At 40.7% G+C, this 13,986-nt stretch overlaps 1 protein-coding gene across 5 annotated transcripts in view; it reads left to right on the top strand.

Annotated features, from left to right (window-relative positions):
* The window catches only part of LOC126162743 (transcription factor E2F6-like), a 110,080-nt gene that overhangs the window by 56,463 nt on the left and 39,631 nt on the right, over positions 1-13,986 (top strand). For all 5 annotated transcript variants that reach the window (XM_049919422.1, XM_049919423.1, XM_049919419.1 and 2 more), the window contains exons 4-5: positions 114-246; positions 5,237-5,450. In XM_049919422.1, the coding sequence (XP_049775379.1) occupies positions 114-246; positions 5,237-5,450 (347 nt within the window). The remainder of the gene's footprint in view (positions 1-113; positions 247-5,236; positions 5,451-13,986) is intronic.

Raw genomic sequence — 13,986 nt, 5'->3', positions numbered from 1 at the left:
TTCAAGGCTAGGGTTTTGATCCAGAAAAATGATACGTAAGTAATTGTGAATTTTTACTTCTTTGTTATGTATTTGTTTACCTAGGTCATTATGATGGATTATCTTATTTTCAGAATGTTAAACGGCGCTTAAATCTGGAAACATCACCAGCAAGTGATGCTGGTTTCAAGACTCCTCGCTCCAAAACTCGTTTGAGGACAGCATCCAGCTCAAGTTCTTGCTCATATGGAAGTCCAATACCAAAAGGTACATAATGAAGAATATAACTTAGTAAGAGGGAAATCAAACTGAATCTTCCACTTTGCAGTGACACTAATGGTAGTGGTTGATGGGAGCTAAGAGTCAAACTGTAAGGCACATTTGGATGGGAGTTATGTATGCATTTTGATGATGCTGTAATAAGTGTTATACATATTTTACGACTTCAGTGAAATTGTATTTTATATTTTTCAGAGGACTTAAAAAAGTTGTGGGAAAATGTAAATGTTGGGAAATTCCTTTTTAAGCACTTATGCAAGTTTTACGTTTCATTGACATGTTAGTAGTTTGTGCTTTTGAAAATAAATGAATAAAAATATTCTGTGTTATAGTTTTCCAGTTTCTTCTGCTAAAGTCTTTTGTCTGGTTTTCTAGTTAGTTAATTCATCTGAAAGTTTATATGTGTAAATAAAAAGCTTAACAAAGTTGAGAGACATATTCCAAAAGCAGTGCCAAAAGTGTGTGACCATTAAGATTGTATTTAGATTGTTTGGGCTTCCTATTAGTTCCCAAAAAAAGACCACTTCAGAAATTGTTACTCTCTTGGAAAAACTGTATACCATACACCACTTGATAACGTCTCCCTGCAAACCAAAGTGAATGCCTTTCTAAATTGTTTCATTTATTTTAACAAACTAATTACCAGCAGTTCCCATGTAGTTTGTACTGTTTTCAGAAAAGGTCCCACATCTGTAACAATTGAAAGTAGTTCATGTGTATTATTCAGATGATGCTCTACCATAGCTTGTTTGTTGTTGCCAACTGTTTTTCTGTTCAGACTAATACTGAACTGCACTCCTGGAAATTGAAATAAGAACACCGTGAATTCATTGTCCCAGGAAGGGGAAACTTTATTGACACATTCCTGGGGTCAGATACATCACATGATCACACTGACAGAACCACAGGCACATAGATACAGGCAACAGAGCATGCACAATGTCGGCACTAGTACAGTGTATATCCATCTTTCGCAGCAATGCAGGCTGCTATTCTCCCATGGAGACGATCGTAGAGATGCTGGATGTAGTCCTGTGGAACGGCTTGCCATGCCATTTCCACCTGGCGCCTCAGTTGGACCAGCGTTCATGCTGGACGTGCAGACCGCGTGAGACGACGCTTCATCCAGTCCCAAACATGCTCAATGGGGGACAGATCCGGAGATCTTGCTGGCCAGGGTAGTTGACTTACACCTTCTAGAGCATGTTGGGTGGCACGGGATACATGCGGACGTGCATTGTCCTGTTGGAACAGCAAGTTCCCTTGCCGGTCTAGGAATGGTAGAACGATGGGTTCGATGACGGTTTGGATGTACCGTGCACTATTCAGTGTCCCCTCGACGATCGCCAGTGGTGTACGGCCAGTGTAGGAGATCGCTCCCCACACCATGATGCCGGGTGTTGGCCCTGTGTGCCTCGGTCGTATGCAGTCCTGATTGTGGCGCTCACCTGCACTGCGTCAAACACGCATACGACCATCATTGGCACCAAGGCAGAAGCGACTCTCATCGCTGAAGACGACACGTCTCCATTCGTCCCTCCATTCACGCCTGTCGCGACACCACTGGAGGCGGGCTGCATGATGTTGGGGCGTGAGCGGAAGACGGCCTAACGGTGTGCGGGACCGTAGCCCAGCTTCATGGAGACGGTTGCGAATGGTCCTCGCCGATACCCCAGGAGCAACAGTGTCCCTAGTTTGCTGGGAAGTGGCGGTGCGGTCCCCTACGGCACTGCGTAGGATCCTACGGTCTTGGCGTGCATCCGTGTGTCGCTGCGGTCCGGTCCCAGGTCGACGGGCACGTGCACCTTCCGCCGACCACTGGCGACAACATCGATGTACTGTGGAGACCTCACGCCCCACGTGTTGAGCAATTCGGCGGTACGTCCACCCGGCCTCCCGCATGCCCACTATACGCCCTCGCTCAAAGTCCGTCAACTGCACATACGGTTCACGTCCACGCTGTCGCGGCATGCTACCAGTGTTAAAGACTGCGATGGAGCTCCGTATGCCACGGCAAACTGGCTGACACTGACGGCGGCGGTGCACAAATGCTGCGCAGCTAGCGCCATTCGACGGCCAACACCGCGGTTCCTGGTGTGTCCGCTGTGCCGTGCGTGTGATCATTGCTTGTACAGCCCTCTCGCAGTGTCCGGAGCAAGTATGGTGGGTCTGACACACCGGTGTCAATGTGTTCTTTTTTCCATTTCCAGGAGTGTATTTTTGCTCAGCCCAACATTTTATTCAATTATACAGCTACAAACCTCACTATATACAGTATAGTTACTTCCACAAACAGTGTTAGGTGACAAATAGCTAAAGTGTGCGTCATTTATGTTGGTGGCTGAGTTTAGGTTCGTTCTGCACATCTGACGTCACAAAACAAGTTAGCCAGTGAACAGAGAACGCCGTTGCCAGATCTCGACTGCAGAGCAGAGCACGGACGAGTGTCTTCAGTTTTAGAACCATTCAGTTATAAATAAAGTAATAGAACAAAAGCAATGTCTTGATAGCAGACTTTCTTTTATAGAATGTTTGGAAAAAGCATTCTTTATACCAATTGCTTCATAGTCTATTAATTAATTAAACCAAACAAGCAATAAGACTCCTAATTCAGGCGACAGCAAGGAAAGGTGTTTATATCAATCTCACGAACCGCTTTTTTGCAATAAAGAACAGCGGTAATTGTTTATTTCCTATTGTACTTCGACGGAGTGTGAGTAATTCATAGTCATACCAACAGTGTTTGTCAGTATCTTGCGTGACCTGTTAGTCCCCTCATGAAGTTGCATTGTAAGACGAGTTGCGTTAGCGTAACGGTTAAGGCGTTGGGTTAGTAAGCGAAAGGTGATGAGTTCGAACCTTGTGCGGTGCTTAATATTTTCTTTATTTGAAAACAATATCGAAGTGTCTTACTTTACGAATTTTATTCGTTTGAATGCAATTTTTTGTAATTTCTAGTGCTTTATCTCTTCATTAACCCTTTCGCTGATGCATTCACGTGCTCCCCGCATTCCGCGCTGTGCGCGATTTTGTTATCACTGCACTGCTCGCCTGTGCAGACACATGGTGTTCCCACTGCTTTGCCACACTTATCATTCGATTTCACAAAAACTATTTGGCCCAAAAATTAGGTTTTTACACATCTTCTTGACTGATACACCCCCCCCCCCCCCCCCCCCCATAAATGACTTAATTTTGTTTCGATGTTCAACCCAGTTATTGTGCAGCATTAAATGTAGTAAACCATTGCACGAAATTTTGAAGAGTTTGCAGAGGTAAAAGTCCATAGCATATACTTCCCGTATGGTAGATTTTAGTTGCCACAATGTTGAGAATGGAATGTGGACAATATACCTAAATTTCATATAAAATTTACCGTATAACAATATCTCATATAATTTAAGTACTACATAGGTGTCGTATGTAATATTGAGAAATATTTCGTCTTTCGCGACTGTAATAAAAGTTTTATTTTTGCAAGTTTGGCATTATTTTAAAGCACTTCAATCAATGAAAGGTGTGGCACATACACAATGGTACTCATGTTCTCTTTCTTGTTTTTGTTCCACAGTCACAGTTTTACCAATGGCATTGAAATATATTCCTCTTCTGCAACTGTAATAAGCGACTTACTGAGACCAGACGCATTTCTCTCTCTTGAAGCATCTTCAGTGGACAGTATTTTGTCTCCTCCATTGCCAAGTCACCTTTCGTAGTTTTGTGCTGCGGTAACACAATATTCAACGTTTGTGTCGGCTGATCAGTGTTTTGGCAAATAAATACTGTTTGTGTGTGCCACACACAAAAATTATATTTGACATAGCTCAGAGCACTTCACTGATAGACGGTATATTCAAGTCCTAATGGTTTTGTAAGTCCACAGTTTTGTTTAATGTATTTTGTCTACTTCCTTTTGATTCATTGAAGTGCTTTAAAATAATGCCAAACTTGCCCGGTGTAAATAAAACTTTTGTTACAGTCGCGAAAGACGGAATATTTCTCAATATTACATACGACACCTATGTGGTACTTAAATTAAATGAGATATTGTTATACGGTAAATTTTATATGAAATTTAGGTATATTGTCCACATTTTATTCTCAACATTGTGGCAACTAAAATCGACCATATGGAAAGTATACTCTATGGACTTTTACCTCTGTAAACTCTTCAAAATTTCGTGCAATGGTTTACTATATTGAATGCCGCATAATAACTGCGTTGAACATTGAAACAAAATTAAGTCATTTATGGGGGGAAGGTATCAATCAAGAAGATGCGTAAAAAATCTAATTTTTGGGCACAAATTGTTTTTGTGGAATCGAATGATAAGAGTGTCAAAGCAGTCGGAACGCCACGTGTCAGTGCAGGCGAGCAGTGCAGTGGCAAAATCGTGCACAGCTATACTATGGCGCTGCTTCTCTTGACGCGTGCGTCGTGTGCAACTGGCAACGCAGCAATCTCCCGCGTCTGGGCGGGCATGCGCGAAACGCCAAGATAAAAGAATTGAACTATAGTAGCACGAGTTGTTGTAACTTTTGACTTTTACAAATTCAGAACTAGGGAGAAGAGAGCTCAAGAATATTAATTGCACAGTGTTTGTGAACATTGCTTAAAAGCTTGATTATGTCTCCAGTGTGCTTCCATATTCAGTAGCACGAATGTAGTATATAACCTGTCAGATATCTAAAATCTTCAGCTGAGCATTCAACATCATCTGCCGCAGCAGCCTCACAGCCCTAATTTGTCTTTTATTTCTGCTTCTCCATCCAGCATCATAAATTTGTTTTGTATTTCTGCTTCTCCATCCAGCATCATAAATTTGTTTTGTTGTTTTAAGTTTGTTTTGTATTTTATTAATACTTGAAAGTTTTTAATTTACTGTGTAGTTTGGTTCGATCATGTAAATGCTGGTGTACCAAGTGCCATTGATCAGATGCTTTAAAAATGAAAGAACCGCAATCTCTACTCTTTCAGGGAAAAATGTAGAACGAACGCGATATGATACGTCCCTTGGCCTACTGACAAAAAAATTCTTAAATTTACTCCAGTCTTCACCAAATGGTGTTGTTGATCTCAATAAAGCATCAGAATCTTTGGATGTCCAGAAGAGGAGGATATATGACATCACTAATGTGCTTGAAGGCATTGGAATTCTGGAAAAGAAGTCAAAAAACAACATACAATGGAGGTTTGTTTGAACAACCTATTTCTTCTTAAGATTATTCATTATATTGAGTTGGGGACAGGTGCAACAGAAAGATGTTTCAAATGCTGAACTTTCAGCCAAAGCATTCTTCAAAAAGGAAAAAACACACTTCATGCACATGGCCACTATCTCTGTCCAGGATGTAACTGCGGTGTGTGTGTGTGTGTGTGTGTGTGTGTGTGTGTGTGTGTGTGTGTGTGCGTGTGTGTGCGCCTTTCTGAAGAAGACATTGGCCGAAAGCTGAATATGTAAAGTCTTTTTGTTGTACGTGTCTGAATCTCAGCATGTCATCTTTATGGTGAGTAGCAGCTGGTCTTTCTCATAATATTATTCATTACAATAGTTCCATAAGTATTCCTAGAAACCTTTTAAAACTAATAAATTACTGAAGCTTGAATGCACACAATACTGGTTTTTATGTTTCCTGTACACCAAAGTGTATGAGTAGTGCCACCAGGTTGCCACTGCCTACTCCTTGGGACAGTATGTTCTGGTTCATGATTTTAAAAGGCCAATTGAAAAAAAAGGAAAGGGAAGGTGGATTTGTAAGTGTTAAACATAATTCCCACCCCACCCCTAGAAAATTCATCTATTGTAGCTGTGTTCTGGACAAAATCTGTGGTAAACAGAAACATTGGCATCAGCTTTATTCAGTATATTTATTCAGGAAGTAGTGTTTTTTTTTTTCCATCATGTAAACTTACTAATACTGTCATTTGTTTGAGCTGTCCTTGTATGTTCTGGTGATTCACAGAAGTCATCTGTTTCTCAGGTAAATGCCTTTTCTTTCCTCTAAAATTATTCTTCTGTCTTTTGATCTCCAGTGTGAAAGAAGTTAGTCTTCACTGGCACTTAGTGTTCTCTTAAATTTGCCCCTACTCAACTACTGTTTTGTAAAATTCATTTGTAATTTTACTATTGAAGTTCTTAGATTTTTTGTCCAATATGATGAGTGGGTACTGTTTGCTAAAGAGGAGGGGTGGGAGGAAAAGGAGAAGAAGAAGAAGAAGAAGAAAGGAAAGGAAAACAGGTCAGCTATGAAATATTTTACAGAGCGCTCTGATTAAAACTACTTAACATTAGTCATGTGGATGTCTGCTACACCTAAGCGAAGATTCCCATGAGAGGACCAGAATGTGGTTTCGCCTGCAGTAGTCAGTCATTTAAATGAATTGCCAACAGTGCTAGATGGTGAAATACTTACGTACACAACTGTGTAAAAACATTTTGCTGTGGCACACTGGCGGCAGCAACAAGCAACCTAAATGATTTTCCGAGCACAGATTGAAATAACTAAGTTCGAAGGTCTGATGTGTCAGCTAACAAGTATGGCATGTGTTGGCTTTGTAAACAATGAAACAAGTTGGTAGCTGTCTGGCTCAATTCAGTCCTCCTGCTCCTCCTCTTTTGCAGAAAATCACAGGACACGTGATAACATCCAGCCTAACCCCACATTGCTTTGCAAAACTGTGTATTTCTTGAAGTAAAAATACCCAATGCAGCACCACAAAGCAATTTGGGGGGGGGGGGGAGTAGGTAAGTTGGAATCAACTGTGCCAAACAAACCAGTACCTCATAAATGTGCATGCAGACGATGTTTCCTGGCATGAATGGAAATCAGACTTAAAATACCTTATGTGAAATCAGTATATTTTGCAACAAACTATTTTTTGTTCTAAAAACCAAGGAAAATTGTTTCATTGCAGATCACTGATAATGTTTTATTTGAATAAAAGGAAATGTGTTTAGTGACAAAATAGGCGTTTTCTTGTAGTTGCAGAGGACGACTTGAAATACTTTGTGTTTATATAGCAACTAAGTACAATATATAGCCCCACAAAGTTACTGTATCAAGATTTATATGCAAACAATATTGTAGAAAGGAAAACTGACTTCACTAATTGTGCTTGGTGAGGAACCTAGTGGCACAGCTCACAGGCAGCAACAATGTTTATTTTCTTACTTGTCGAAAATATTTGGCTTATTTCCAATATGTCAAGATTTTTAAGTCGTGTGGGGCCATTAAAGCTGCCAACTGTTCTGCAGTGCTATTGACTTTCAAGGTTGGCTAGTGTTAAAGTTGGACAGTTTCTGATGATTTACCTGTAGGAAGCAGTGAACACTGTTGTTTTCATTCAGTATGCTTGTATTGTCTGTGTTGTAAGAACGGTAAATTGTAGATGCAAATTACAGCCATGACTCAATTGAGAATCATGGATCTCAGTGTTCAGTTCCCAACTGGTTCTCGCAGACAAATCAAATCTAATTTTAAGTTAATGGTGATTCGTGAAGCAGAGGCTGCAAACAATTGTGAAACAGAAAGAAAATTTGGTGTCAGAGAAGTGAAAGATCATTGTGGCATCACATGAAGAATAAATTAAAAGAATTTATTATTTATTTTATTTTATTTACACGTCAAGTTCCATAGGACCGAATTGAGGAGCAAATCTCCAAGGTCATGGAACGTGTCAGTACATGAAATTACAACGTAAAAGTAGTAAAAGATGAAAACAAAATGTTTATGAACCCGAAAAAGTCAAGCTGTATGTTTGTCACTGCAATCAACAGTACAACAAGAATCAGCTTAATTTTTCAAGGAACTCTTCGGCAGAATAGAAGGAGTGACCCATGAGGAAACTCTTCAGTTTCAATTTGAAAGCGCGTGGATTACTGCTAAGATTTTTTAATTTGAGTGGCAGCTTATTGAAAATGGATGCAGCAGTATACTGCACACCTTTTTGCACTAGAGTTAAGGAAGTCCGATCCAAATGGAGGTTTGATTTCTGCCGAGTATTAACTGAGTGAAAGCTGCTTATTCTTGGGAATAAACTAATCTTGGTAACAAGAAATGACATTAAGGAATATACATATTGAGAGCCCAATGTCAAAATACCCAGACTCGTGAACAGAGGTCGACAAGAGGTTCGTGAACTCAGACCACTTCTTCTAGAATGGGATGAGTTACCCCAAAACATAATACCATACGACATAAGTGAATGAAAATAAGCAAAGTAGACCGATTTACTTGTCAAAGTATCACTCACTTTTGATACCCTTCGAATAGTAAAAATGGAAGTATTAAGTCTTTGAACAAGATTCTGAACATGGGCTTTCCACAACAGCTTAATATCTATCTGAACCCCTAGAAATTTGAAATGTTCAGTTTCACTAATCATATGTCAGTTCTGTGAGATTAAAATGTCTGGTTTTGTTGAAATGTGTTAGAAACTGTAAAAACTGTGACTTAGCGTTAGTTTATTTTGTACAAGCCATGAACTTGGTCATGTACTGCACTATTTGAAACCGAGTCAATGTTGCTCACAACATCCTTTACTACCAAGCTAGTGTCATCAACAAACAGAAATATTTTAGTTACCCATAATACTAGAGGGCATATCATTTATATAAAACACTGATCCCTGGGGCATCCCCCACTTTGTGAATGTTGGGGGAACTATACGTCTATGTTACCAAAGTTCAATTACACCAGTAGAACTATTTAAGAACTAACAACAATGGTCTCGAAATTCTCTGCCTACTAAGAAAGCAGCTACTTGTATTAATACTACTACAACACAGCCAATACCAATACCAGCAAAACTTCACAAAATTACTAGCTAAAACCAAAAAATTAAAACAACCACTTTAACACTAAGCGAAGTTAAAACACTGAATGAAAATTTTACTGACATATTTCACTAGAAAGAATAATAAACGTCAGTTGAAAACTAAAGCACGAAATTTACTAAACGACTTAAACACACTGAAAACACAGTGAGCAAACGATTACAAAAGTTTATTAAGTTGTTATTTCGCCACAAACAGCACGCAACACCACCGAAATCTATTAAATTTAATAACTGTATTACAGAGCACAAATAAGTTAGTCAGTACTTAGCTTATAACCGCTACAGCTGCAGTGCACGCCGCAAAATGTAAACACACTCACCAGTTCAGCCGGCCATGGTGGTCTCGCGGTTAAGGCGCTCAGTCTGGAACCGCGCGACTGCTACGGTCGCACGTTCGAATCCTGCCTCGGGCATGGATGTGTGTGATGTCCTTAGAATAGAACTACTTAAACCTAACTAACCTAAGTTCTAGGGGACTGATGACCACAGATGTTAAGTCCCATAGTGCTCAGAGCCATTTGAAACACTCACCAGTTCTACATGCTAAACTTCAGGGGACTAAAGTGGGGAAAGTTTCGTGATTAGGAACAGCAGATTTCACAGTATGTACAGGGCTATTACAAATGATTGAAGCGATTTCATAAATTCGCTGTAGCTCCATTCATTGACATATGGTCACGACACTACAGATACGTACGTAGAAAAACTCATAAAGTTTTGTTCGGCTGAAGCCGCACTTCAGGTTTCTGCCGCGAGAGCGCAGTGAGACAAAATGGCGACAGGAGCCGAGAAAGCGTATGTTGTGCTTGAAATGCACTCACATCAGTCAGTCATAACAGTGCAACGACACTTCAGGATGAGGTTCAACAAAGATCCACCAACTGCTAACTCCATTCGGCGATGGTATGCGCAGTTTAAAGCTTCTGGATGCCTCTCTAAGGGGAAATCAACAGGTCGGCCTGCAGTGAGTGAAGAAACGGTTGAACGCGTGCGGGCAAGTTTCACGCGTAGCCCGCGGAAGTCGACAAATAAAGCAAGCAGGGAGCTAAACGTACCACAGCCGACGGTTTGGAAAATCTTATGGAAAAGGCTAAAACAGAAGCCTTACCGTTTACAATTGCTACAAGCCCTGACACCCGATGACAAAGTCAATCGCTTTGAATTTTCGGCGCGGTTGCAACAGCTCATGGAAGAGGATGTGTTCAGTGCGAAACTTGTTTTCAGTGATGAAGCAACATTTTTTCTTAATGGTGAAGTGAACAGACACAATGGGCGAATCTGGGCGGTAGAGAATCCTCACGCATTCGTGCAGCAAATTCGCAATTCACCAAAAGTTAACGTGTTTTGTGCAATCTCACGGTTTAAAGTTTACGGCCCCTTTTTCTTCTGCGAACAAAACGTTACAGGACACGTGTATCTGGACATGCTGGAAAATTGGCTCATGCCACAACTGGAGACTGACAGCGCCGACTTCATCTTTCAACAGGATGGTGCTCCACCGCACTTCCATCATGATGTTCGGCATTTCTTAAACAGTAGATTGGAAAACCGATGGATTGGTCGTGGTGGAGATCATGATCAGCAATTCATGTCATGGCCTCCACGCTCCCCCGACTTAACCCCATGCGATTTCTTTCAGTGGGGTTATGTGGAAGATTCAGTGTTTAAACCTCCTCTACCAAGAAACGTGCCAGAACTGCGAGCTCGCATCAACGATGCTTTCGAACTCATTGATGGGGACATACTGCGCCGAGTGTGGGAGGAATTTGATTATCAGCTTGATGTCTGCCGAATCACTAAAGGGGCACATATCGAACATTTATGAATGGCTAAAAAAACATTTTGAGTTTTTGTATGTGTGTGCAAAGCATTGTGAAAATATCTCAAATAATAAAGTTATTGTAGAGCTGTGAAATCACTTCAATCATTTGTAATAACCCTGTACAAGAGAAATGCAATGAAATCTTTCCAATTACTTAAGAAAATCGCTGATGGAAGGCACTGAAGAAAGAGTAATTTTCCAACATCATGCATGATGCAATTCAAACCAAGTACTGGCTGGTGCACGAGGATGACAAACAGGGCTTGCATTAAGATGTAGAACTATGTGAACTGAGAGACTTCCCATGGAGTAAGATGAAAAACTATTTACTAGGTCATATGGGCAATACCAATCACACACATTTGTTTTGATATGCTGTCAAATGTTAATATTGATTATAAGAGTGTTAAGTGTTCCTATAAGGACTAAAGGTAGTGAAAAGGCCAGAATGTCAATAATGCTGGTACACTAGCACATCAAAGGAAGCTTCCCTATATGTGATTCTTCGTAAGTAAAAGGTACTGAAAGAAAAACTACCTACAGAGGTTATTGTCAGATGCCAAGGAAAGGGGTGGATGACAAATGACCTGATAGATATCAGTTGAAGGTTGTTTGGAAAAGAATAACAGACGTTTCACTTTATAGAAGGAAAACGTTGCCGGATTCTCACGGGGACATTACCAGGAAGTTAAAGATCTGAAAACAAAGAGCAGCACAGACCTGGTAATAATTCCTGGTTCACTTGCGACTGTTTTACAGCGAATGGCTCCTTCAAGGAGACAATGTCCTCACTCCAGGGGGTATTTATAGTATCCCTCACTATCCATTCTGGGCCAGTGGATCCGTACTGCCTGGGGCAAAGAATTCAAAAAGTGCCCCATATCCAGTGTTAGGGTTGGCTCAGAAGAGGACATACTATGGGAGGAAGACAGTGATAGTGGCATCAGTGAGCAAGCATAAAGGAAGTGAAAATAAAAACAAGTGTAAACCATTTCTTTTTGGTTATTTTATTTACCCTTTTTATCATCAAAATGGAGATAATCAGTAAATGCCATAAGTTTATATTAGGTAGAATGTTAGCTTTCTACAGATACAGTGAACGCTCTATTTGATATTCTCATGCAGTCCAGACTTAAAAAACACTAAATTGAGAAAAACTTTAAAACCCTCAAAATACGAGCAAAAACACATGTATTTGGCATGTATGAGTAAAAATCGTAATCCTCTCCAATACATTATATAAAATCTGTATAAGTGAAGGAAATTAAATGAACAATAAAATTTTTATACAATAATGTGTGGTGATGAAACTGGAGCATTCTGCAGTACTGTCAACACGTGCCATTTGCACTTTAAACTGCTCGCTTGTTGCCGTGTAAACATAGCAGGTTTCATGGAAGGACGTATATGCACCGAAGTTTTGCTTCACATGTGTTACTTATTTATACCAGCGAATATGAAATAACACTTAGCCTGTGTGTCTCTAGCCCAACAATCCATTATGTTTATAACAATTTGTCTTCCATCACGAGATATTAAAACCCCATTGAAGACTGCAACAAAGACAACAAGCCATTGCACAACTGTTCACTGAACACGACCTGTTAATAATGTTGCCACAAGGAGCAAATGGAGTAGCCTCGGATGGCTGAGTCAGTAGAGGCACAATATGTCTAGAGGCTCCGAGCAGAACTGTTGTAAGTAAAATTAACGCACGGTAGTGAATGGTGCATGAGATATAAATTAAATCAAAGTGGAAGCTGCGGTCACTCCATTTGCTGTACATCAATCACATCAGCCATATTTTGGAACAAGCCGCCTAGTAAGCTTGCTGTTTATCACTATGTATGCAAGAAGCCACTGCATTAGTATGACGTCACCAGGCTATCAAGCTATTGCCTACAGCTGGGAAGCAAACATACAAGATGTTGTAATCCAGCAGATTTCTGTTTATTTCACCATATAGGCTATAAATTTTTGCTGTTTTTGAGGTGGACATGAAAGAGCCCTCAAAACGGTGTCTTTTAAGGTTTAATTTGTGGTAATAGTGTGTTGGGAAAGGCTGAATTACATCGTACATCATTAGCAAAAGTGGTAGTCTTTTTAATCATGTACCCTACAGTATTACTAGTGGCAGTACACTCTTCTTTGTTAATAGATCTATTACTAACAAAGAGATAGAGGGGCTGGCCAGTACTTACCTCAGCTCAGTACAGCTGATAGATACACAAACAGAACAGAAAATTTACATTCCTAGCTTTCGGAACTTCGTTCCTTCGTCAGGGGGGGAAAGGGGAAGAAGGGAAAGTGGATTCAGTTACTCACAACCCAGGTTATGAAGCAACAGGGAGGGTAGCAAGGATGGAGGCATGATTGTCAGAGGGAAGCCAAAGATATTCTACTGTTAAGTATTGTGCCAGCTTCAAACCAAAGAGAATGCATGCAGAAGTAAAGAGGCATATAGTATAAAGATAAACACAACTATGTAGGATGAAAAGATGCGTGAATGGCTAAAGAGGAGAGGGAAAAAGGACAAGACTGAAGAGTAAATGGGAGTGAGGTTGGTTAACGTAGGTTCAGGCCAGGGATGAAAGGATGTGTTGGAGTGAAAATTCCCACCTCCGCAGTTCCGAGGGACTGGTGTTGGGTGGGAGAAGCCAAATGGCACGTACGTTGTAGCAGGTTCCTAGGTCCCTAGAATTATGCTGGAGGGCATGCTCTGCTACTGGGTATTGGACATCTCGTACGTGCCATTTGGCTTCTCCCACCCAATACCAGTCCCTCGTAACTGCAGAGATGGGAACTTGCACTCCAACACATCCTTTCATCCCACCATCCCCCTGGACTGAACCTTCATTAACCAACCTCACTCCCATTTACTCTTCAGTCTTGTCCTTTTTCCCCTCTCCTCTTTAGCCATTCACGCTCTTTTCATCCTACATAATTGTTTATCTTTATACTATCACCTCTTTACTTCTGCATGCATTCTCTTTGGTTGGAAGCTGGCACATTACTTAACAATAGAATATCTTTGGCTTCCCTCTGACAACCATGCCTCCATCCTTGC

Source organism: Schistocerca cancellata, chromosome 2, assembly GCF_023864275.1.
Source record: "Schistocerca cancellata isolate TAMUIC-IGC-003103 chromosome 2, iqSchCanc2.1, whole genome shotgun sequence".
Lineage (NCBI taxonomy): Eukaryota > Metazoa > Arthropoda > Insecta > Orthoptera > Acrididae > Schistocerca > Schistocerca cancellata.
Note: the sequence above shows the minus strand (reverse complement) of the source record. Positions and strands in the feature narration are given on the sequence as shown.